Raw genomic sequence first — 20,765 nt, forward strand, 5'->3', positions numbered from 1 at the left:
GAAGGGGCGGAGTCTTCCGCTGTGGCGGGAAAATACACTCCTGTACAGCGCTGGGAGGCCGTACCTGCTGCCGTCCGGCCCTCGCCGCAGCGCCAGCGGCCAGAACTATGCCAGCCGCCGGCTCCGAGCCGCCACGCCCGCCGTCGCCGCCCGCCGCGCAGGAGCAGGGCGCCGAGCCGCGGCCGCGGCCGCCGCACGGGGAGCTGCAGTACCTGGGGCAGATCGAGCACATCCTTCGCTGCGGTTTCCGGAAGGATGACCGCACCGGCACCGGCACCCTGTCGGTGTTCGGGATGCAGGCGCGGTACAACCTGAGAGGTGAGGCGGCCGCGTCACGGGGGCGGGCGGGCCCGGTGCGTGCGGCGCTGCGGTGGGGAGAGCGCTGCGGACAGGCCGGGCGCGGCGGCGGGCGTTTAGCCCTAACCTCTGCAGTGTGAGTGAGGGGAGTGGCTTTGGCCCCACTTCACAGACGCCGAAACTGGCTCGGACTCGAGACGTGAACTTGCATAAGGTCACACGGACTGGACGGCAGAGCTGGGAGGTAAAAGCAGGCCCTCTGGCTCTTAATCACCGCGTTATGCTGTCTCCCCTAAGCGGGCTTGGATCTGCAGCGCTAGCCCTAGACTAGAGGGTGAGAGAGGATCTGCCCGCGCTTGACCGAGGCATTGACTGCAGGGCTCCTTTCCCGCCACTCCTCTTCCCTCGCGCTGACTGTTCCGCTTTGTTTTTAAAAATTGGAGTCCACAGATGACGTGGGCGGGGCCTCGGCGGGAAGAGCCCGCTGGGAAGCAGGGACGGGAACTTGGGGCTCGTGATGGTTCTCCCAATCTGGTCCGGCGAGCCAGCTTTCCTCCCTAATCTTGAAACAGAAACGCGAGAATCCAAGGAGTTCGTATTAATTTGGGGGGGGGGGGCGAGGGAGTACCGTGCCACAAGGCTTGCGAGTTCTTAGAACCTGGGCCACAGCAGCGAGAGTCCTAACCACTGGACCTCCAGGGAATTCCCTTATTTGCTTCGCTGGTGGCTCAGCTGGTGAAGAATCCGCCTGCAGTGTAGGAGCCCTGGGTTCGATCCCTGGGTTGGAAAGATACCCTGGAGAAAGGAACGGTTACCCAGTCCTGTATTCTGGCCTGGAGAATTCCATGGACCGTATATATAGTCCATGGGGTCTCAAAGAGTCGGACACGACTGAGCGACTTTCACTTTCCTGGGGAGAATGTGTCTTAGAAGTTGTTAGTGCCAGGCTCTCAGGGGACAAAGAGGTGGGATCGGGGTCGGCCTCAGACAAAGGTCCGTGAAACAGGTGTGGATGGTGGTTGTGAGTGGGGAGAACAGCTGTTGAAGAGGTGCACCCAGGTCAGGGTAGAAACCCTCTGCCGCACACCCATTGCAGAGACTGAAAAATCCAGAGCTGCAGTGACCAGATGCGCTTGGACAGCCTGGGGAGTTTTATCTTGAGTAGAGGGATCCTCCTTCCTGCAGCTCCTGCATGGTGGCCTCCCATGAGCCACAGACATCATTTTCACTCCAGCCCCTCTGCTTAGACTTGGACACTGTCTTCGCCCATCTTCAGCTTCCCCTTGTGCTCCAAATGGAGGAAATGATCCCCCAAATGGAGGCAATGTAGGTGCTTGAAGACTCTGCCCTTCTTACATGACTATCACCTGTACAGTTGGCTGAATAGGTACTGAATTTAGAGATAAGCTTTTACATTCTTCTCAGCTGTTTGATGCAGACTTACCACCTCGTGGTGCCTATAAAATGGAGATCATAATGGAGCCTCAAGCAGGATTGTATTGAGGATCAGATAGAATTGTGCATATCAGGTGTTTAAGCAGTTAACTATTTTTAGTTCAGTTAAAAAATAACCCTGGGGCTCAGTGTTTAAGACACCATACACTGCAGGGGGCATGGGTTCAAGCCATTATAGGGAGAACTAGGATGCCTCATGCCTCTCGGTGTGGTCAAAAATAAATCTATAAAATGGATAACCAACAAGGATCTGTTATATGTTACGGAGCAGCCTGGATGTGAGGGGAGCTTGGGGAGAATGGACATGTGTATGTCTGAATCCCTTTGCTGTTCATCTGAAACAACTATCACAACATTGTTCATTGGCTATACCCCGATACAAAATTAAAAGTTCAAAAAGGAAACAGGAAAGTTTTAAAAATATATAAATAAAGGTTAATTTTCTTTGCACATATTTAAGAACTATTCACTTTTAGGCAGGGCAATATCTACTGTTACCTGGTGGTGAGCCTGTTCTCCCTGGCAGGATAATCGCGGAATAGCAGCCTTCGGGCTGTGTCCTAGGGCACATTCTGTGTGTTGTCTTCACACCTCTGGGAAGGGTTCGCACTGACTGGGTAGTGGCTGCTGGCTCTTTCCCTGTCCACATGGGCCTCCCCGCCCGGCCTGCCCCGCCCCATCTCTCTATGTGAAATTCCTGTGTCTGGTGGTCGAGGGGCGCAGGAGGGTGATCTCACCTGAAGTGTGTCACTGACTTGGGGCTGCAGCCTTGGGAACCCCACTCTGATCCAGAGGTGCCCACGTGGCAGAAGTCACAGGTTTCCAGCTCCTCTGCAGTCACTTCCCAGGCCTTCTGTCCTGGGGCATGTCCTCTCTTTTTACAGAAAAAGTTGGATGGCATGTTCTGTCTTCTCATCTTGAAATTACATGACAAACTGTTTTCCAGATGAATTTCCTCTGCTGACAACCAAACGTGTTTTCTGGAAAGGTGTTTTGGAGGAGTTGCTGTGGTTTATCAAGGTAAAGAAGTTGCTGCTATTGGAAGTTAATAATCTGTTAATCAGTACAGCACCAGCAAAATCCTTTTGAAAGCGCATCATGTCACTCCTTGGCCTAAAGTTGTTAGTGGCTCCTGTTTTATTCAAGGTCCTTACAGTTCTAGCTCAGCTCTGGCCTCAGCCAGAGTCAGGCTCGCTCTGCTCCTCTCACCCTGGCCTCCTTGCTGATTTTCAGGCACACCAGGACATCCCCATATGGGGCTGGGTACTCACCGCTCCTGCTCTGTGGAGTCCCCACCCCCATGTAGCACCCTCACCTTCAACTCTCTACTCAGAGAGTTAGCCTCCGATCTAAAACCATGATTACTCCCACCCCTCCTTTGTTTTTTCTCTAGACAAGCCTCATTTTATGTATAAGGTCTTCCTCCTTTATCCCCTTCAAGGGAGAAGGCAGACAAATGAATAAAATACTATCATTTAAAAAATTTTTTATTTAAAATAAAATTTTTTTGACATTTAGAAAAGTACTATAAGCTCCATGAGGGCAGAGAATTTCTCTTGTCTGCTGTTGCATCCCCTGGAACACTGCCTGCCACACAGTAGGCACTCACAGAGATTGCTCACTGAATATAGATCCCAGCCATGCTTTCCTGGGGGGTAAGCCAGAAGAGGCTCTTGAGTAATAAGCTGAGCACAGTGATGGTGGCAGCGGCCACACCTGGGTCTCCCCTTCATCTCATTTTCATCTGCCCTCACTGGTCTGAGACTCTGGCCAACACTGCTCACAGGGTGCCTAAAGAGATGGGCTCTCTTCTGGGCTGGGCTCGAGGTTGGGCTTCCTTCTGTGGCTTATATTGTCTTGGGCCAAAGCAGGCCCAAGACCTCAATGCATTTTAGAAAAGGTTTAGGTTTGGATACAGATCTCAGAAGAGGATGTTTGCAGACAAGCTAGAGCCCAGGCTGAATGGATGGGGAGGGAGACTTTTGAAGCAACATGAGTGAGTCATGAAATGAGTCATTGGAAGTGAAAATAAAATTAGTAAACTCAACGACAGAAAGGGAGGAACTGAGATGCTCAGAAATAGAGGTCATGTGCTTGTTTGATCATAAAGCTGGAGTTCAGGATTCCAGTGAGTCCTCACCAGGAAGACAACAGACCCGCCTCTGATAGTCACTCCACAGATGACTCAAGGGAGAGGAGTCGGTGTACCTACACTTCAGCTGGGGTCTTTGGGCAAGATGGGGAGATGCAGTCTGTGCCTTGGTTTGTGTCTGTTGAGTGCCAAGCGTTTGCTTGTATTATCTTCTCCTCCCAGTAATGTGGGTGGTGATTGCTACTACTGTGCTCTTTCTTGGGTGCAGATACTGAGGCTGGAGGGCTCAGGGAGCTGGTCAGAGGAGAAGCGAGGAGACAGCAGGCTTAGCGCCCAGGCGTGTGGCCTCACGGCCTGCTTGTAACTGTTACAGCACATCCTACCCAAAGGCCAAATGGAGCCTTGACCTGGATGCACCATCAGGATACATGGGCCAACTCTAATGAGACGAAATACATGAGGAACATAGAGCTTATACTTGGCACCAAGAAAAAAAACAAAAACCCGCCAAGAACCCACACCTTAACTTTGCAAGTACAGGTTGTTGATAAACATAACTTGATAGTGGTACTTATAAGGATATATGTCTGACATATTTGACAGAAAAGCTAATACTGATCGGGCCTGTCAGTGGAAACATCCTATATAACAGGTGTAAGATACACCAAACACATTGCAATTGTGGAGTAGATTCATTCTGGGGTGTCACACTTAGTCACAGGACACATTTAGTTAAGAAACAGAACGGTTAGATGGGAGCAATGAAAGGACTTGGGAGATGTTTAGAAGTCTTGGTTGAGGAGAATAGGAAAAAAGATTTGAGGGAGTGATTGCAAAGAAGGATCAGACTCTCCGGGGGTCTTTGGAAAGTCTGGGCTGGGACCAGCCTGCCTGGTGATGGGGCCCGTCAGGTGCCGCCCCCGTCTGTCAGCACAGGCCCACTTGTGGTGGGCTTGGAATTCACCCGATGCCGCGTCTCTTACAGGGATCCACCAACGCTAAGGAACTGTCTTCCAAGGGAGTGAAAATTTGGGATGCCAACGGGTCTCGAGACTTCCTTGACAGCCTGGGCTTCTCCAACAGAGCTGAAGGGGATTTAGGCCCAGTTTATGGCTTCCAGTGGAGGCATTTTGGGGCTGAATACAAAGATATGGATTCAGGTGAGGGGCTGGGGTGGGGGTGGGGGGCTTGGGTTTCCTGAATGCCTCTCACAGCCTGGGTTTGTTCTGTGGCTGCAAGTGAAGCCCCGGGGATAGGAAGCTGATGATGGGGAAGTGGATATGTAACTTGGACCTTGTGAGGGGCTGCTTCGGATCCAGGGGGAGGGTCGGGTCACACACCAGGTGGTCAGCACTTGTGGGTCTGGGCACATTCCGTACCTTGTTCATCAGCAGACAGTGACCTGGTGGGTGCTCGGTCGCTGTGTTGGAGGCAGGTTGGAAGTTCATCTGGGATGAGTCCCAGGGACTGACTGCCCTGTGGTCACCTTGATCTCCCTTTTCAAGACCAAACCACCCAGCATGCTGCCGGTGGCGCTAATGTGACGGCACCCGTCTTGGTTGCCCTCTCCTCCCCACCCTGCTGGGGTGGAGACGAAACATCTCACTCCTGAATGCCCACCCTCCTCTGTCACTTGGTGGCACTGCCTCTCACATAAATTAATGTTGGTAAAACCCACAGCACTTAATAGATCTCTCCACCTTTGCAAATTTGTGTGCAGTTTTAGCCCATGGAGATTTATGTAGCCATCAGCACAATCAAGATACAGAACTGTTCCATTAGAGGTCATCTTTTTAAAAATCTTTTCTGGAACTGTGATAGTGACAGGGCTTTCTTCCCCCAAATTCAAAACTCCTGGACTCAAACGGAGTCTGACTCCAGCAAGTAGATGTTTAATCATAGAGGTGGGAGGCTTTGCACATCTCAGCTTCCAGTTCACTCCAGAAGGAGGCAAGTTCAGAGACCAGACATGGGAGAAAAGTACAGGGTGGTATATAATAGGTTTCCTGATGTTTACAGGTCAGTAGCTGTTTAGCTGTTAAATTGTAGTTTTCAGTGGAAGTGTTGGAAAGCTAGTATCTAGATGACAAAAAGGAATCCTCATCATCTGTTGTTGGACCATGTAGGGTAGGAAATACTCTACTGCAGATCCAGCCCTGCCTGGCAGTGAAGTGGGACAAGAATAGTTGATGGTACAGACACAATACCCCGTGGGGACCGCTGGAAGAAACTGATTGTTGAGGATGAAGGAGGAGATAGGAGATAGGAGAAGGGGAAGGAGGGACACCATGACCAAGTATTTAAGTCTCTTAAGTAGTGAGAAATACACTTCTTACAGCTCCAGAGGACAGACCTAGGAGCCCAGGCTCAACATAACCCAGCAAAGTATGAGACATCAGTACTGTTCACTGGATATCGTGTGACTAGGCCGGTGGGGCCCTGGGGGGAGGACAGTGTGCTCGGTGACCTGGGGCCCTCTCCCAGGATGCCATGGTTCACATGTGTGGTGGTCTCTTGTTTTTGCCAATTCTGCAGATTATTCAGGTCAAGGAGTAGATCAACTGCAAAAAGTGATCGACACAATCAAAACCAACCCTAACGACAGAAGAATCATCCTGTGTGCTTGGAATCCAAAAGGTAGATGGCGCCCCAACCATCCTTCTGTGTCCTAACTGAGCCTTGAGCAGAGGCACCGGGTTGGAGGTGGTCCTGGGAACTGTCCCTGGCTGCATAGCTGCTCGTGTGACCCTGGCCGTGTCCCAAGTGGCCCCATTTTTACCTACCTCCAGAGAGCAAGCTTGGGCCCAGATGAAATTAATTTGTGTTTATGGGCTTTAATTATAAAAATACACATGAAAATTTAACATTTTAAATTGGGACAGTTGGAATTTTAGATCACTTCCACCTATTATGAACCTTTTAAACAATTGTAAAACTAAGCTCTCCCGAGGTGTAGTAAATAGCCTGAGTGGAATTTTTGCATTAATGATAGCAATTTGAGTACAGGAGGGTGTGCCTGAGTCACCAGTCTCTCATGGTCCCTGCAAATGAATTCATTCCCCCTGTACTTCTGGCTTGGTGCCATGGAGGTGGCCCAAGTGATTCATTTCAGCTCGGATGAGAGCGGGTGGCCTCAACAGTCAGTGTGCACCCACAGAGGCCTCACGGTGATGGACAGGTCTCCGTCGGCCTTATGCCATCCCTGGGGTGGGAATGGTTCATGGGGGTTGCTGGCCCAGTGGCTCTTCTCACCATCTCTGCTGTAACAGCTGGCTTCTGCTGGTTTTTGCTTTGCTTAGAGCTGTGTTCCTTAAAAACCACCTCCTCTCCTGACTTTCCCCTGTGTTGGCCCCTCAGATCTCCCTCTCATGGCCCTCCCCCCGTGCCACGCCCTCTGTCAGTTTTACGTGGTGAATGGGGAGCTGTCCTGCCAGTTGTACCAACGGTCAGGAGACATGGGCCTGGGTGTGCCCTTCAACATCGCCAGCTATGCCCTGCTCACCTACATGATCGCACACATCACGGACCTGAAGGTGGGCTGCTCTGGGTGGGGTGGAGGGGGGACCAGCCTAGAACGCTGGGCTGTGAGGTCGTCACGTGGGAGAACTGATGGCTGAGAATTCCGGCTCTTTATAGTTTTTAGATGTGATCTGTGTAAATGAATGAACTGCTCCCTCTGACTTCCTTGGAGCAGTTCTGTCCTTGCTCTGTATAAACGTGTGGGATTGGATAGGTTGTTACGACTTTGGATCAACTTTCCTCAAAAGCGACACTGGTTAAATTTCCTTGTGAAGAGCTCTGGGATGTCTGCCTGCTCACGTGTTTTTACATCATGTGTTGTAAAGGAACTCAAACTAAAATAAAGTCTTAACAGTTTCACTTTCTTCTGTGGGGTTTAGCCAGGTGACTTTGTACACACTCTGGGAGATGCACACGTTTACCTGAATCACATCGAGCCGCTGAAAACTCAGGTAAGAGATGTACCTGTCGTACTTTGGGGTTTGATACCTTCTCTTGAGACCTTGTCCATGTGGGAGGCGTCCCTCCTGTAAAAAATGTTCTCCTCCAGGCTCTGATGGAGCTGAGAGGACAGGCTTCCGGGTTTGTGGATGGTGGTGGACAGGCAGGGACCAGGCAGATGGGCCTCAGTGGCCACAGACCCTGAACGTGACAGGTGCTGCGAGGTACTGCACGTGTACGTATTCTTGCCCGTTAAGGTGTGTCCTGGGATACTGAATCTAGCTCCTGTGTGAATCGGTAGGCCCTTGTTTACCCATTTTATGTAAACCAGTTTGTATCTGCTAATCCCAGCCCCCCACTCCCCTTCCCCTTGGCAGCCACCATTCTGTCTCTGTCCATGATCCCGTTTCTGTTTCAGGGATAGGTTCATTTGTATCATATGTTAGATCCCTCACCTAAGTGACATCATATGGTATTTGTCCTTCTGACTTTGCTTAGTATGATCTCTGGGTCAATCCATGTAGCTGCTAGTGGCATTTCATTCTTTTTTATGGCTGAGTAGTATTCAGTTCTGTATGTAGGTGTGTGTGTATATATAAATCTGTATATATACGTGTGTGCAGATATGTACATATACACAAACCTGATCTTTATCCATTCGTCGGTGGATGTTCAGGTTGTTGCCTTGTCTTGGCTATTGTGAATAGTGCTGCTGTGAATACAGGGGTGCATGTATCCTTGAATTACAGTTTTGTCTAGATATATGCCCGGGAGTAGAATTGCTGGGTCATATGGTAATTCTATTTTTGGTTTCCTGAGGAACTTTTCCTACTGTTTTCATCAGTGGCTGCATCTGTTTACATTCCCACCAATAGTACAGAAAGATTCCCTTTTCTCCACACCCTCTCCAGCATTCGTTATACTTTTTAATGATGGCCATTTTGACAGGTGTGAGGTGGTACCTAATTGTGGCTTTTATTTGCATTTCTCTAATTATTGATGTTGAATATTGTTTCATGTGCCTGTGGGCCATCTCTGTATCTTCTTTGGAGAGCTCTCTCTTTAGGTCATCTGCCCATTTTGAAGTTGGGTTTTTCTTGTTGTTGAGTGTATTACAGAGCTGTTTGTATATTTTGGAAATTAAGCCGTTGTCAGTTGCATTGTTTACAAATATTTTCTGTAGATTGTCTTTTGTTTATGGTTTCCTTTTGCACATTTTACAATCTGTGCAAAAGCTTGTAAGTTAGATTAGGTCCCCTTTATTTATTTTTATTTCTATTGCTTTGGGAGACATAAGAAAACATTGGTATGATTTATATCAGAATATTTCACCTGTGTTCTCTTCTAGGAGTTTTATGGTGTTGTGTCTTATTAAGCCTTTAAGCCAGTTTATTTTCAGCAAAGGGTGATTTAAGTGGCAATTTAAAAAAAGGAGTGTCTGTGCTTAATGAACTCCAAAGGAAAAAAACTTGAACCGGAAACCTTTTAGCCCCTTCTGGTTAGATCTGGGAGAGCGTGACCCCAGGGTTCATCCGGATACTGCAGTTGTGCTGACGGAGGAGGAGGGCATGCCCTGTGTCCACGTCCATTGCTGCTGTGTGTCCGGCCCAGGAGTCCTGGCTTCATCCCTGTTAGCTGTCAACACATGTCCTCTTTCCTTGTCCTTTCTGCCAGGGACAGTTGGGCTAGGCATCATGGGACTCAAGGAAACATCCTGTAACTACTTCTTAAAGTAAAAAACCCTGCCCTGTTTTTAACAAATTTAAGAACTTAAAGCCAGTGAACCACCAAGGCTCCTGACCCCATGTGATCCACTGATCACCCTTCACTCTCCACGGGGGTGAGAGAATGGGTCAGCAGCATTGAGGAACGAGGGACGAGGTATCTTCAGTATGTCACCCCTGCAAAAGGATACTTTCCTGGTAAAATACTGTGGTTTGTTTCATGAAGGGACATGGGGAGCAAAAATTAAAGCAGGGCGTATGGATCTGGTAAAATGATGGTCTTATGTTGTTTTTAGCTTCAGCGAGAACCAAGGCCTTTCCCCAAGCTCAAAATCCTTCGAAAAGTTGAGAAAATTGATGACTTCAAGGCTGAAGACTTTCAGATTGAAGGCTACAATCCTCACCCGACTATTAAAATGGAAATGGCTGTCTAGAGTGCTTTTAAAGGTGTTGTTTGGATCGATGACGACACCCTCTCATGCATTCCTTGGAAATCTGAACAAAATGAGTGAGAACTCACTACCGTCTCCTCATCAAAACTGAGGTCCAGCATGTTGCCAAAAAAAAAAATAAATAAAGGCGTTGTTTGAAGGATATTTACACCTAGGTAAAAGTTCAGTTGGCTCCAAATGCGAAGGATCTAGGTCAAAGCCTGTTAGTGATCTACTGGTTTTTATCCATTAACTTTTAAGAATGTTGCCACTGGCAACTAAGAGCTGTGCTGTTCTCATAGTAATAAAAGGCCTTGGGTTTGGGTGACTCACTGAGGGTGTCTGTACATGTAGTGATTTTGAATAGACAGGAAAGATAATTTATATAAATTCAAGTTTCATACTGTTTTAGGAAAATGGTCAGTGCATTTCAAGAATTATATAGAACTATTTCCCCAAATCTGAGCAAGCTGGGTAACACCCATCAGTCATGTTAATGCTTAGTGTGGTTATGAATGTTTAAAGTTTTATTTTGCTACAATAAATGTTCTGCATTCATGTTTTTTAAAACTCTATTATCATTTATCTGTGTAGTTCCTGCCTAAAGTAGATTAACTGAACCCTCCTAAATAAACACACATGTGCTGTGTGTTCTGGTTTGGATGTGGCTTAGATAGGGTATATTTTAGAAATGCTGACTAAGCTCTAGTTCACCCTATTTTTTTGTGTTTCATCTAATTCTGGCTTTATCATTAAAAAACAATGATTATCTAGAATAAAGGCTTTAAGGGTTATAAAAACAGCCTGATACCATTTTACCCTCATTAGCTTCAGCACAGTGTGAATTCTCTACTAGGCTCTAATGAGCAAAAGACGCTAAACCCCCTCAGGGCTATCAGTGATTTTTTAACTTTTGTTGCAGAGCAGATACTGCACAGTGCTGCAGCAGTGTTTGTGTTACACTAATTTATGACAAGTGTGTTTTTAAAAAGATTAAGGAGGTATTCCAGCATGCTGCTGGTTTTCAAAGTACAACTCAATGTCTAGGTAACACGTGTGATGGAAAATTTAAGAACATCTTCCTGTACTTTGAATTAACTGGAGCTATTTTTGTTTAAATACTGCACAGGAGAATTTTTTCTGCTAAAAGAATCAAGTAATAATGATGACTAAGCTGATCCCTGAGGTTAGTATGACTTTTAGCTGAACTTGTCTTGATTGGTAGGATGACTTTTTTTTTTCTTCTATTTTTGTAAAACCAGACCCAAGAAATCGTAAGCCTTTTCACTTAAAGCAAAACGTGTCAGAGCTGAGCGCTTAATTCCCTTGAGCAGTTAGGAGCTTCTTCCAGACTTCACCATCTGGATAGCGGTGTCTCTTTACCGAGTCCTCCTTCATTTCTGTTGAATAGCCAGCATCCTATCAAAGTCAAAAATGGAGTTGTTAATAACCTCCCAGAACAAAAGTCATTTATTTTACTTATTTCTGCTGCTCTAAGAAATGCTTTTAAGTCTCCGCCAGAGGCAACTGGCTGAATTAACATTTTTAAAAGTAAGTTTGCTGGTTGTTTGAAATGGGGGAGAGGTACCCTGCTACTTCTCAGGGTTAGTTAACTAATCACACTTCCTTTGTTAGTTCCACCTCTGCTGGTGAAAATGAGCCCTGATCTCTTGAACAGGAGGGTCAGTGGAGCAGATTTTAAAAAATAGGTGCAGTCAAAACCTTTTGCTAACTTGCTAGATGGTGCCTGGTTTTTAGTTTTGTTGCCGGGGGTGGGGAGCAAGGAGTGCTGTTTTCAGGTCCAGCTAGTGGGGAAAGGCTGCTGGGAGAGAAGCCTTGTCAGGGGCCATTTCACCCCAAACCCTGATCTTGGGCCTGGGGACTTAAGACTAACTAAAAAACCATATTTCTAGATAATGAAAACAGACTCAGAGAAGACCAAGCTTTGTGCCCGGGGTCTAGCTCTCCAGAACAGTAGGGCAGGGCTGGCAGACCTCCTGAGGAAGCTTGGCGGGGCGGGGGGGGGGGCGGCGGCGGTTGGAGCACCGCAGGCTCACCTTTGGAGGCATGTAGGAAGCCTTCCTAATCAACACAGGATACTTGAAATGCTCATGCAGGTGGTCGACGTATTCACACATCCTGGGAGGACGGAGTCAGGTTGGAGTAAAACAATGCCTTCAGTTAGATAGGCTGCTGGGCAGAGGGCTAGCTCCACTCAGAGAGAGGGACTCAGCTGAGGGGGGGCTGATACCCTATGCTTCTAGGCAAACCCTTCAGCCTTTTTCTCATCCCTCAAAACCTGCAGAACCTTTTAAGGTTGGTCGAAACCCACCCCCCTCCTTGGTCCTGCTTTGCGGAACTGAAATGGGGGAGGCAGAAAACCCTAGGAGTGGTGGTTTTTAGAGTTTAAAATCTCTCAGGTGTATTAAAACCCAGCTGAAGAACCAACCATTGCTTTATAGAAGAAGTCCCCGTAGACCCTCCCAGGTCCCACTTCTCAGCCCTGAACTTGATGTTCACCTTTCCCAGGCATGTCTTCATGCTCTCACTACCTCCTAGTGATCTGTCTGAAGTACAATATTTAATTCTGGGAAGAAAGAAAAGCATAGTAAAACCGTATGTCTGCAGGTGACTGGAAGGAGACTGTCCTAGTTTAAAGCTCATCTGGGGCATGTTGAGAAATGAGATGGAACTAAAAGATGCAGCCAGATGATGCAGACTTCAGAGTTGGGAAGAGACTGGACAGAGGCAGAGAATATGTGATAAAAGCGAGGCTTTACAAAGTCAGAAACAAGAGCTGGGTTTCGGGTTTGCATTTGGTTGCAACTCCCCCCCCTTCTCCCCCCAACTTATGTACCTAGAAAACAGCCAGCAGGAAACCACCCTCTAAAAGAAAGAAGACCATATTTAGTGGTGGGTCTCTGAACTGCCTTTGAGTCCTAGGATGTGCCCGTGGCCAGGGTCCTGTCGGACCAAGAGGCAGTACTGACGGTAGCGCCGCATCACTGACCTGTCTTGGAGGCTTGCAGAGACAGAGATGAAGTCAAACATGATCAGATGCTGCACCAGTTCACAGAGGCCGACTCCCCCCGCGTGCGGGCACACAGGAACTAGATAGAGGGGCAGACAGGCTGCTGCTGAGTGCCAAGGAGCGCAGAGGGGGAGGTGTGAAGGGGGAATCTGGCTTTTCTTAGCGTCTGCAGGTGATTATATCATTAATATTTAGGACTGAAAATCATCAAAGATTCCCTGATGAAGCTTGAGTCAGCATGGCAAGTCAGCATGGCAACTCCAGAGGGAAGCAGGGTATGTGATGTGTGGGGAGATGGTGCCTGGTCCATGGCCCCATGGCACCCTTACTTTCAAACTTCTTGGCCATCAGCAACACCGAGAGGTTCTCGTTGACACTTCCCAGCCTGCAGCTGTCGATCTGCAGAAACTTCAGGGCTTTCGCCTGCAGGAGTTGCTTAAATATCACTCTGTTGTGGCACTGGAAAGAGAATTAAAACACCAACAGGAGGGTCGGCCCTCGCCTTCAGGGTCTATGAACCTGGCACCGCGCCCACTCCAAGTCACTCAGCAGTGGCCTCCTGGGAGCCTGGACTGTTTGCATTCTTCGTCCTCACTGGGCGTGAGGCGAGCCCTGACTGGCAGGAGGGGACCTCCTGCTCACTTCATTACAAGTCTGCTGGCAGAAGTAAGTATGTGTGTGTGTCTCGCGTAAAAGACCGTAAGACTGTGTGTCTGCCTCCTGTGTGTCACATAAAAGACCATCGATCAGGGTGTGACCACCGCAGGCACTGGTAAGTGGGAGAAGCAGCATCGCGGCGAGCAGGTGACCCGGGCGACAGAACAGCCAGGGCAGAAGAGCGCTGCTCCTCGGCCAGGAGAGCCGAGAGCCCACCCCCGCACAGCGCCGCTCACGCGCGCAGTCTGCCGCGGCTCCGGCAGGTGCACGGAATGGGAACGCAGTGTGTTTAAGTAGTTTCAAGGCGGACTTTCTTAAATCAATCGGTGCCTGCTACCCCCCTGCAGCTTTAAGTTGCTGCCTTGTAAATTCCAATGAGACGCTTTGAAAAAGATCAGTGACCAGAGTCACAGGAATTGTCGAAGAATCTACAAACTCTTGCCCATGTCTTGCTGTAAAGTAAGCCCATTTCTAAGATGAAGAAAACCTCCCACTGCAGGACACAGGTGGCGTAGCCTCGTGTGCAGTGTCTACGGGCGGTGCCAGCGTGTGCCACCCCAAGGAGATCTCTCCTACCTGTTCTCCTGTGGCCACGCCGATGCCCAGGGGGGCCAGCGCCTGTGAATGCAAGGCAACCCGTTGTCATTTTCCTGTTTTTGAGCTGACACTCCTAATGTTTGAAAATATTTTTGGACTCTTCAGCTATTTAGAGCTGAAGAAGGAAAGAGCCTTGCTTCGGAGCCGTGTGAAGTTTTAGGTGCCGCAAAAGGGGGGCCCTGGACCACCTGGGTCTGATGGCATCACAGGTTCACAGCCCACAGCTGGTTCCTCTCCCCCAACTCCTTCCTTGTAAGTGACCCCCTGGCATTTGGCTTCATAGTCAGTACTGTGAAGGCTAATGGGAGACTCCCCGAGACATAGATTGTTTCTCACATATTCTCATGCACTGCGTTCTGACACCTGAAGGGGAGAGAAGCCAAGAGGGCCCCCAGTCCAGGTGGATCTGCCCTGGTTCAACCAGGAAGTGCCCTGGACCAAGGGCTCTAGGGGAAACAGGGGCAGCCGTCTATGGGTCCGCCTGGCCTTGGCCTTAGCATACCTCCGCTTGTGAATCAGCCAGAGGAGCCTCTGCTTGTTTCAGTCTGCGTGAGTAAAAGATCTGAACTTCAGTCAGATTTCGGTGTTTACAAAGTACAGGAATCAGGCCTGGTGACCTCTGGGTTGCTGGTAGCCTTTCAACTTTTAGTGATTACTCTCTCTAGGATAAATAGCAGTGCGAGAGGAAACAAGCCCAGGAATCCTAGGGTCTGAGACCACCGCTCTGGCAGCAGCAGTTTCTCTACCTTGGAAATGGTGGCGTGTCCCAGAATGTCGTCAGGGGAGGTGGGCTCCTCAATCCACAGCGGCTTGAACTCGGCCAGCTTTGTCATCCACTGCACGGCCTCGGGCACGTCCCAGCGCTGGTTGGCGTCCATCATCTGAAAGGGGAAAGAGACCCTTCGAGGGGAGGCCTGCCCACTGCTGACCCAGCACTTCCAGGGAGGAAGTGCTGTCTGTTACTCGCGGTCACTCGGCATCACGACTATGGGGCCCAGCACACAACTGAACAAAGGGGGCCGCTGAGATGAGCCCGACACGCTGTCTCGGAGATGGCATCACTCAGGGAGCTGCTGTGAGGTCCAGAAGTGCCCTGGGCTGGGCCCAGAGTGCTGGCTGGCTCTGAAGCTCCAGCCTGATCTGCATTTGTGCATGTATGCTCAGTCATGTCTGACCCTGTGACCCCACGTAGCCCACCAGGGCTCCTCTGTTCATGGGATTTCCCAGGCAAGAATACAGGAGTGGTTGCCATTTCCTCCAGGGGATCTTCCTGAGCCAAGGATTGAACCCATGTCTCCTGCATTGGCAGGCAGATTCTTTACCACTTTGCTACCTGGGAAGCCCAACCTGCATTTAGAAACCACCAAAATACATTTGTCTTGCAAGGTTCATAGTTTGTAGGAACTGTTTCATCACATTCTGAATCACTCACAGTTAACGCTGAGTTTGTTCTCAATGATCTCTTACTGGCTATTGTCTACTCTGCTAGCATGATAATAAATAACCCAAAGTGTATCATTAATTAAGCACCTACTGCACCAGGCATTTTACGGATCCTGTCCCATTTAATGTCATAATAACTCTTATGAGGCAGTTCATATTAACCCATCCTACAGACAGGAAAGCTGACATGCAAAGGAGTAACTTGCAATAAGTCAAGTAAATGATGATTTCAAGTCTGGGCCTCTGGAAGCCAGGTGCTGAGTGTGCAGAGGTAAGAAAGGGCCTCTCTGTCTCTGACATCCTCACGCTTGGCCAAATCAGACCCAGAGACGGATTTCTCTGGTAGAACGTGCTGAGTGGTACACCCAGAATCGATCTGTGTCATAAATTATTTAGATGAGGATGACCTCAGAAGACAAAAGTGGTGTTAATTCATATAAAAATAATGGGGCTTTTGATCCTAGGTCAAGGACTGAAACTTCTATTTTAATATATGAAACATGCTTCCAAAACAATTTAAAACTATCTTATTGTGACCTTCTTTTAGGAAAATATTTTACACGTAATAAGAAACATAATAAAAATACACAGGAGTGGCTGGTCATTAACATTTATCTCAGCAAAAGTTCCAGATTCTTGAGCAGTGGCTCCCTGAAGCCCACCTACCCAAGGGCAGCCGGGTGGATCTGTTAAGAGGTTATATGATTGACATGCTGCGGCACCAATGGGAGACCTGTTTGCTCAGGCACAGCCACACTAGCACAAAGCAATGATCTCTGAATTGATCTTATTGAACGGTTCTGCAGAATAAAACCGTTAAAAACTACCCCCCCACCACTTGTGTTTGTTGGTGTTCAGCTTTTTTTAAGATTTGCCTACTCCAAGACCTCAAAGCTGTACCTCTGACCTACAGTGTTAAAATCCCCAATGTTCTTTAATCCTTGCCTGAAGCAGCTCATGTTTTGGCCCCAGCCAGAGGCTTCCCAGGTGGCACTAGTGGTAAAGAAGCCGCCTGCCAGTGCAGGAGATATAAGAGATGTGGGTTCGATCCCTGGGTTGGCAAGATCCCCTGGAGAAGGAAATGGCAACCCACTCCAGTCTTCTTGCCTAGAGAATCCCATGGACAGAGGAGCCTGGTGGGCTTCAGTCCACGGGGTTGCAAAGAGCTGGACATGACTGAAGCGACTTAGCAGAGGCCTCATAAGAGGCTGCTTGCTTCTCAGCGGCCAGGGAGGGTACTTACCAGTGTCTTCTCAGGTCCAATCATGTTTCTGATGAGTCGGCATCTACGGATGTCATCCTGGAGATCGGCACCAACTTTTACCTTAAACCTGTAACATAAATTTCATTTCATAATTTAGAACTGTTCACTGACTCAGTGAAGACATTTGGATTTTCTGCAGAAGTGACTGTTTCAGTAATTAACAGGTCCTGTCTTCCAGTAAACTCTTGCCCTTTCCCAATCAGTGTTGAGACAAGCCACTCAAAAATAACCCTGTAAGCATCTCTCTTTACTCAGTATCAGGACAATAACTCTAAATGGCCTGCTGACCTCAAGTCCAGGAGTGGACAGAGCACTAGAACTTTAATAACATGATGGGTTTTTGCTGTGCCATGGAAGGGAATTAAGAACAAAAGAGGCATGGTCAGATGTGGCGGGTGAGCCGGCCTCCTCTCCCCTCGCTCACCGGGCTCTGTCCTGCTCACGGGCATCAGCCTGCTGCTCTGGAGCCTGGATGGCCCGAGGTCCCCTACATTCCACTATGCCCACCCTGTGTGCCAACAAAAAGCCCCTCTTACATCCTCTGCACTCAGCATCAAACACTGAAGACGACCTTTCCATCCTGGGCGGAAGCCCCAAGCAGACTTTCTGAGCTCAAGGGCCAAAGAGATCTCTCCTGGGCTTTCTCTGACCCCCAGCGGTCACTGAGTCAGCCTCTCCCAGCTACTCAGAGGGAGGAAACGTGCTGGCACTTATGAGCGCCTGCTGCCAACCCCAGCTGTGCTGGTCCTTTTCAGAAACAGCAACTTTGAGGAGAACCATGAAATCTGTTATTCCCAGTTTAGAGAGAAAGGAAGGTTCAGAGAGGTTGAGCAATTTCCCCATGATCACACAGCAGGTACTCACAGGGAATGGGGAAAAGGCTCAATGTTGATTCCAAATCCACCGCATCCCAAGCATCTTTCAGTGCCCCATGCTGCCTCCATCAAGTTCTCACTTCCCTAGCCCTTTATTTAGCTGAGGAATCAACAGGAATTCAGTGCCTCTTAATGTTCTGTGGGCATGCAAATCACCCAGGGATCTTGTTAAAATGCAGATTTTTGGTACATGTATGCTGTGAAGTCGCTTAGTCGTGTTCGACTCTTTGCGACCCCATGGACTATAGCCCACCAGGCTCCTCTATCCATGGGATTTTTCCAGGCAAGAATAGTGGAGTGGGTTGCCATTTCCTTTTCCAGGAGATCTTCCCAACCCAGGGACTGAACCCGGGTCTCCCGCATTGTAGGCAGACGCTTTACCCTCTGAGCCACCAGGGAAGTCCTCATGTATACAATGTATACAGTACATGTATACAATGGCGTATTACCCAGCCACTGAAAAGAATGAAAAATTACCATTTGAAGCCACATGGATACACCTAGAGATCGTTATCCTGAGTGAAGTCAGATAAAAAAATATATCACTTATAAATGGAATCTAAAAGAAGTTACAAATGAACTTATTTATACAACAGAAGTAGAGTCATGGATGTAGAAAACATGGTTACCAAGGGATGGGGGAGGGATAAACTGGGAGATAGGGATTGACAGATACACAGTACTATTTATAAAACATAACTAATAAGGGCCTCCTGTATAGCACAAGGAACTCTACTCAATATTCTGTAATGGTCTACATAGGAAAAGAACCCCAAACAAAGTGGATATACGTGTATGTGTAACTGATTCACTTTGCTGTATGCCTGAAACTAACAACTTTGTAAACCAACTACACTCCGGTGAAATTTTTTTTTAGGTCACACAAAAAATACAGATTCTGATGCAGCAGGTCTGGGTTAAGGCTCAAGATTCTGCATTTTAGGTTAATTGGAGACTTTTTTTAGTCCTTATCATTCATCAAGCAACCTACACACATAATTTTCTTAATCTACCACAGCTGCAGCGGGGCTGGGGGGCGCTCCTGCTCCACAGACCACTCTCGGAGCAGCAGGAGGCAGGTGGCCAGACTCATGCAGAAATCCAAGTGACGTGTCACAGGCACACCGTCCACCGTGACTCGCAGTGGCCACGGACAGCCACAGCTAACCCAGAGGAAACCCCAGGATGCCCAGGGGTCCGTAACCACAGAGCAGGACAGACGAGAAGTGCAGAGGGATAGCCTGGAGAGGTGGCGGCCTGGGGAAGAGGAGGAGCTTGGCTCTTGGGAGAATTCAGAGGAGAATCATTGGGACCAGTGGCTGGAAGGTATGAGGGAGTCCAGGGTTCATTACATCGAAGCTCTTCTAACACTCAGAGCCCTTCAACTACACACAAATGCCCTACCAAGCTCAGTGCGTCTGGAGGTTTTCACACAGAAGCTGAATCAATGCTTGGTACTGCAGTAAAGAGTGACTTTCTATTCTGGATCAGTGCTTGAAATCAATGATCTCATTTCACTCTGATGTGCCAGGATTCTAACTAGACTCGTTTTTAGATAAAGCTGGAAATCAGTGATCTCTTTTGACTCTGACGTTCCAGGATTTTAACTAGGCTCATATCTTATCTTTGGACAAAGGGCCTCAGATGAAACTTCTGAGTCCCAACATGCCAGGCTGCTCCTGGCTAATCCTGACCTCCTTGGTGCCCTTGGCTCCTGGCTCCTCTCCACAACTGGCCTCACTTGCCAACTGCAGAGTCAAGTTCACGATCACCCAAATGAGTTACCTGGTCCAGCCGTCCTTCAGTGCCTCGCTGCAGAGCTGTGGGGAAAGGAGCAGAGCCATCAATATATACCCTCCCTGGTCCCAGCGGCATCTCAGTCATCTCTGACTCGGCTTCACAAATGCTACGGCCGCACCATGAACCAGAAGAACAACCATGTGTTGTTGAAATTCAGAGCACAAACAGCTTAGCCAACAGAGCAAGGCTGTTTGGTGACTTTCCTTCCTCATCTCTATGGGAACCACTTCATTCATTGTCACAACATCCCTGGTTGGGGAATGGAGCGTCTCTGTCCCTCTTTTTAAAGCTGGGATAGTCTGTAGCGTCCACAGACCGAGCCGGTGAAAGAGTAACAGTCAGAAGCTAGTCCCCCTTCTCTGTCAGCTGCAGGTGATTGCAGGGTGATGAGAAAGGGGAGTGATGCAGCCACGGGCCACCTCTCGTCCTTGAGCATCACACAGGACAGCATTCATCGGAATCGTCAAAACCACCCCTGAGATAGCTATCATTTCCCACCTTGCAGTGAGGAAACCAAGGCAGAGCACGCTCAGGGGTCATGTTATACAAGGTTACACTGCTGCCTCTGCCCGGGGCCAGCTTCCCCGTCCAGAGTCGAGGTGGGCTCGCCAGGCTACAGAGTCCCACGTCCACAAGGGAAACACCTCTCCTTTTACGTGGAATGTGTCCACGTATCCAGGATGAGGCCTGGAACCCACAACAATTCAGGAAGGCCAAGAGGCAAATGTCACATCTCCTGCTGTCTACAGAAGCCGGTTCCGAGGCCCACCTGCTTCAGCGTGGCATCAGGGTAGCCCAGCCAGGCGCATGACGTGGTGTAGGCGGGGTAGCCATGTGCCAGCATTTGCTCCTCTGCGGAAACAAAACTACCTTCAACAGTTTGCACCCGCGGGACCTCCAGCTTTAGAATCATCTGGGGCTGAAGTGCTGCCTGCAGAGAATCCAGCTATTCTGCCTGCCCTGTTCATCCGCATCCCCCAGCCCCGAGGATGTCACACCGGGGCCTGGTTACCCTCCAGGAGGCCCTGCTGGCCAAGCCTTCCCCTGTCATTCGGTGTGACCCTAAAGCCAGCCCTGCTCCTGGCAGTGGCCGAGGTGAACTCTGACCTAAGAGGTCACCCCTGGAGGCTGCTGCATCT

At 48.9% G+C, this 20,765-nt stretch overlaps 2 protein-coding genes and 1 non-coding gene across 4 annotated transcripts in view; 2 read left to right on the forward strand and 1 right to left on the reverse strand.

Annotated features, from left to right (window-relative positions):
- Nucleotides 1-10,534, forward strand: TYMS (thymidylate synthetase). Its single transcript, XM_043444087.1, has 7 exons — nucleotides 1-318; nucleotides 2,699-2,772; nucleotides 4,830-5,004; nucleotides 6,380-6,481; nucleotides 7,202-7,377; nucleotides 7,744-7,815; nucleotides 9,825-10,534. Exons 1-7 carry the CDS (start codon nucleotides 108-110, stop codon nucleotides 9,960-9,962), a joined length of 948 nt encoding a protein of 315 aa, XP_043300022.1. The 5' UTR covers nucleotides 1-107; the 3' UTR covers nucleotides 9,963-10,534.
- Nucleotides 9,985-10,076, forward strand: LOC122425900. The gene has a single exon (XR_006265052.1). It is a non-coding gene; the product is annotated as a small nucleolar RNA SNORD116 (small nucleolar RNA).
- ENOSF1 (enolase superfamily member 1) overlaps nucleotides 10,472-20,765 on the reverse strand; it is a 22,196-nt gene continuing 11,902 nt past the window's right edge. For both annotated transcript variants that reach the window (XM_043444085.1, XM_043444086.1), the window contains 9 exons: nucleotides 20,396-20,478; nucleotides 19,612-19,646; nucleotides 16,931-17,018; nucleotides 14,991-15,125; nucleotides 14,224-14,265; nucleotides 13,320-13,449; nucleotides 12,970-13,069; nucleotides 12,017-12,098; nucleotides 10,472-11,378 (listed from right to left, as the gene is read on the reverse strand). In XM_043444085.1, coding sequence (XP_043300020.1) covers nucleotides 11,277-11,378; nucleotides 12,017-12,098; nucleotides 12,970-13,069; nucleotides 13,320-13,449; nucleotides 14,224-14,265; nucleotides 14,991-15,125; nucleotides 16,931-17,018; nucleotides 19,612-19,646; nucleotides 20,396-20,478 — 797 coding nt within the window. In that variant the 3' untranslated portion in view covers nucleotides 10,472-11,276. The remainder of the gene's footprint in view (nucleotides 11,379-12,016; nucleotides 12,099-12,969; nucleotides 13,070-13,319; nucleotides 13,450-14,223; nucleotides 14,266-14,990; nucleotides 15,126-16,930; nucleotides 17,019-19,611; nucleotides 19,647-20,395; nucleotides 20,479-20,765) is intronic.

Source organism: Cervus canadensis, chromosome 23 (assembly GCF_019320065.1).
Source record: "Cervus canadensis isolate Bull #8, Minnesota chromosome 23, ASM1932006v1, whole genome shotgun sequence".
Taxonomy (NCBI): Eukaryota; Metazoa; Chordata; class Mammalia; order Artiodactyla; family Cervidae; genus Cervus; species Cervus canadensis.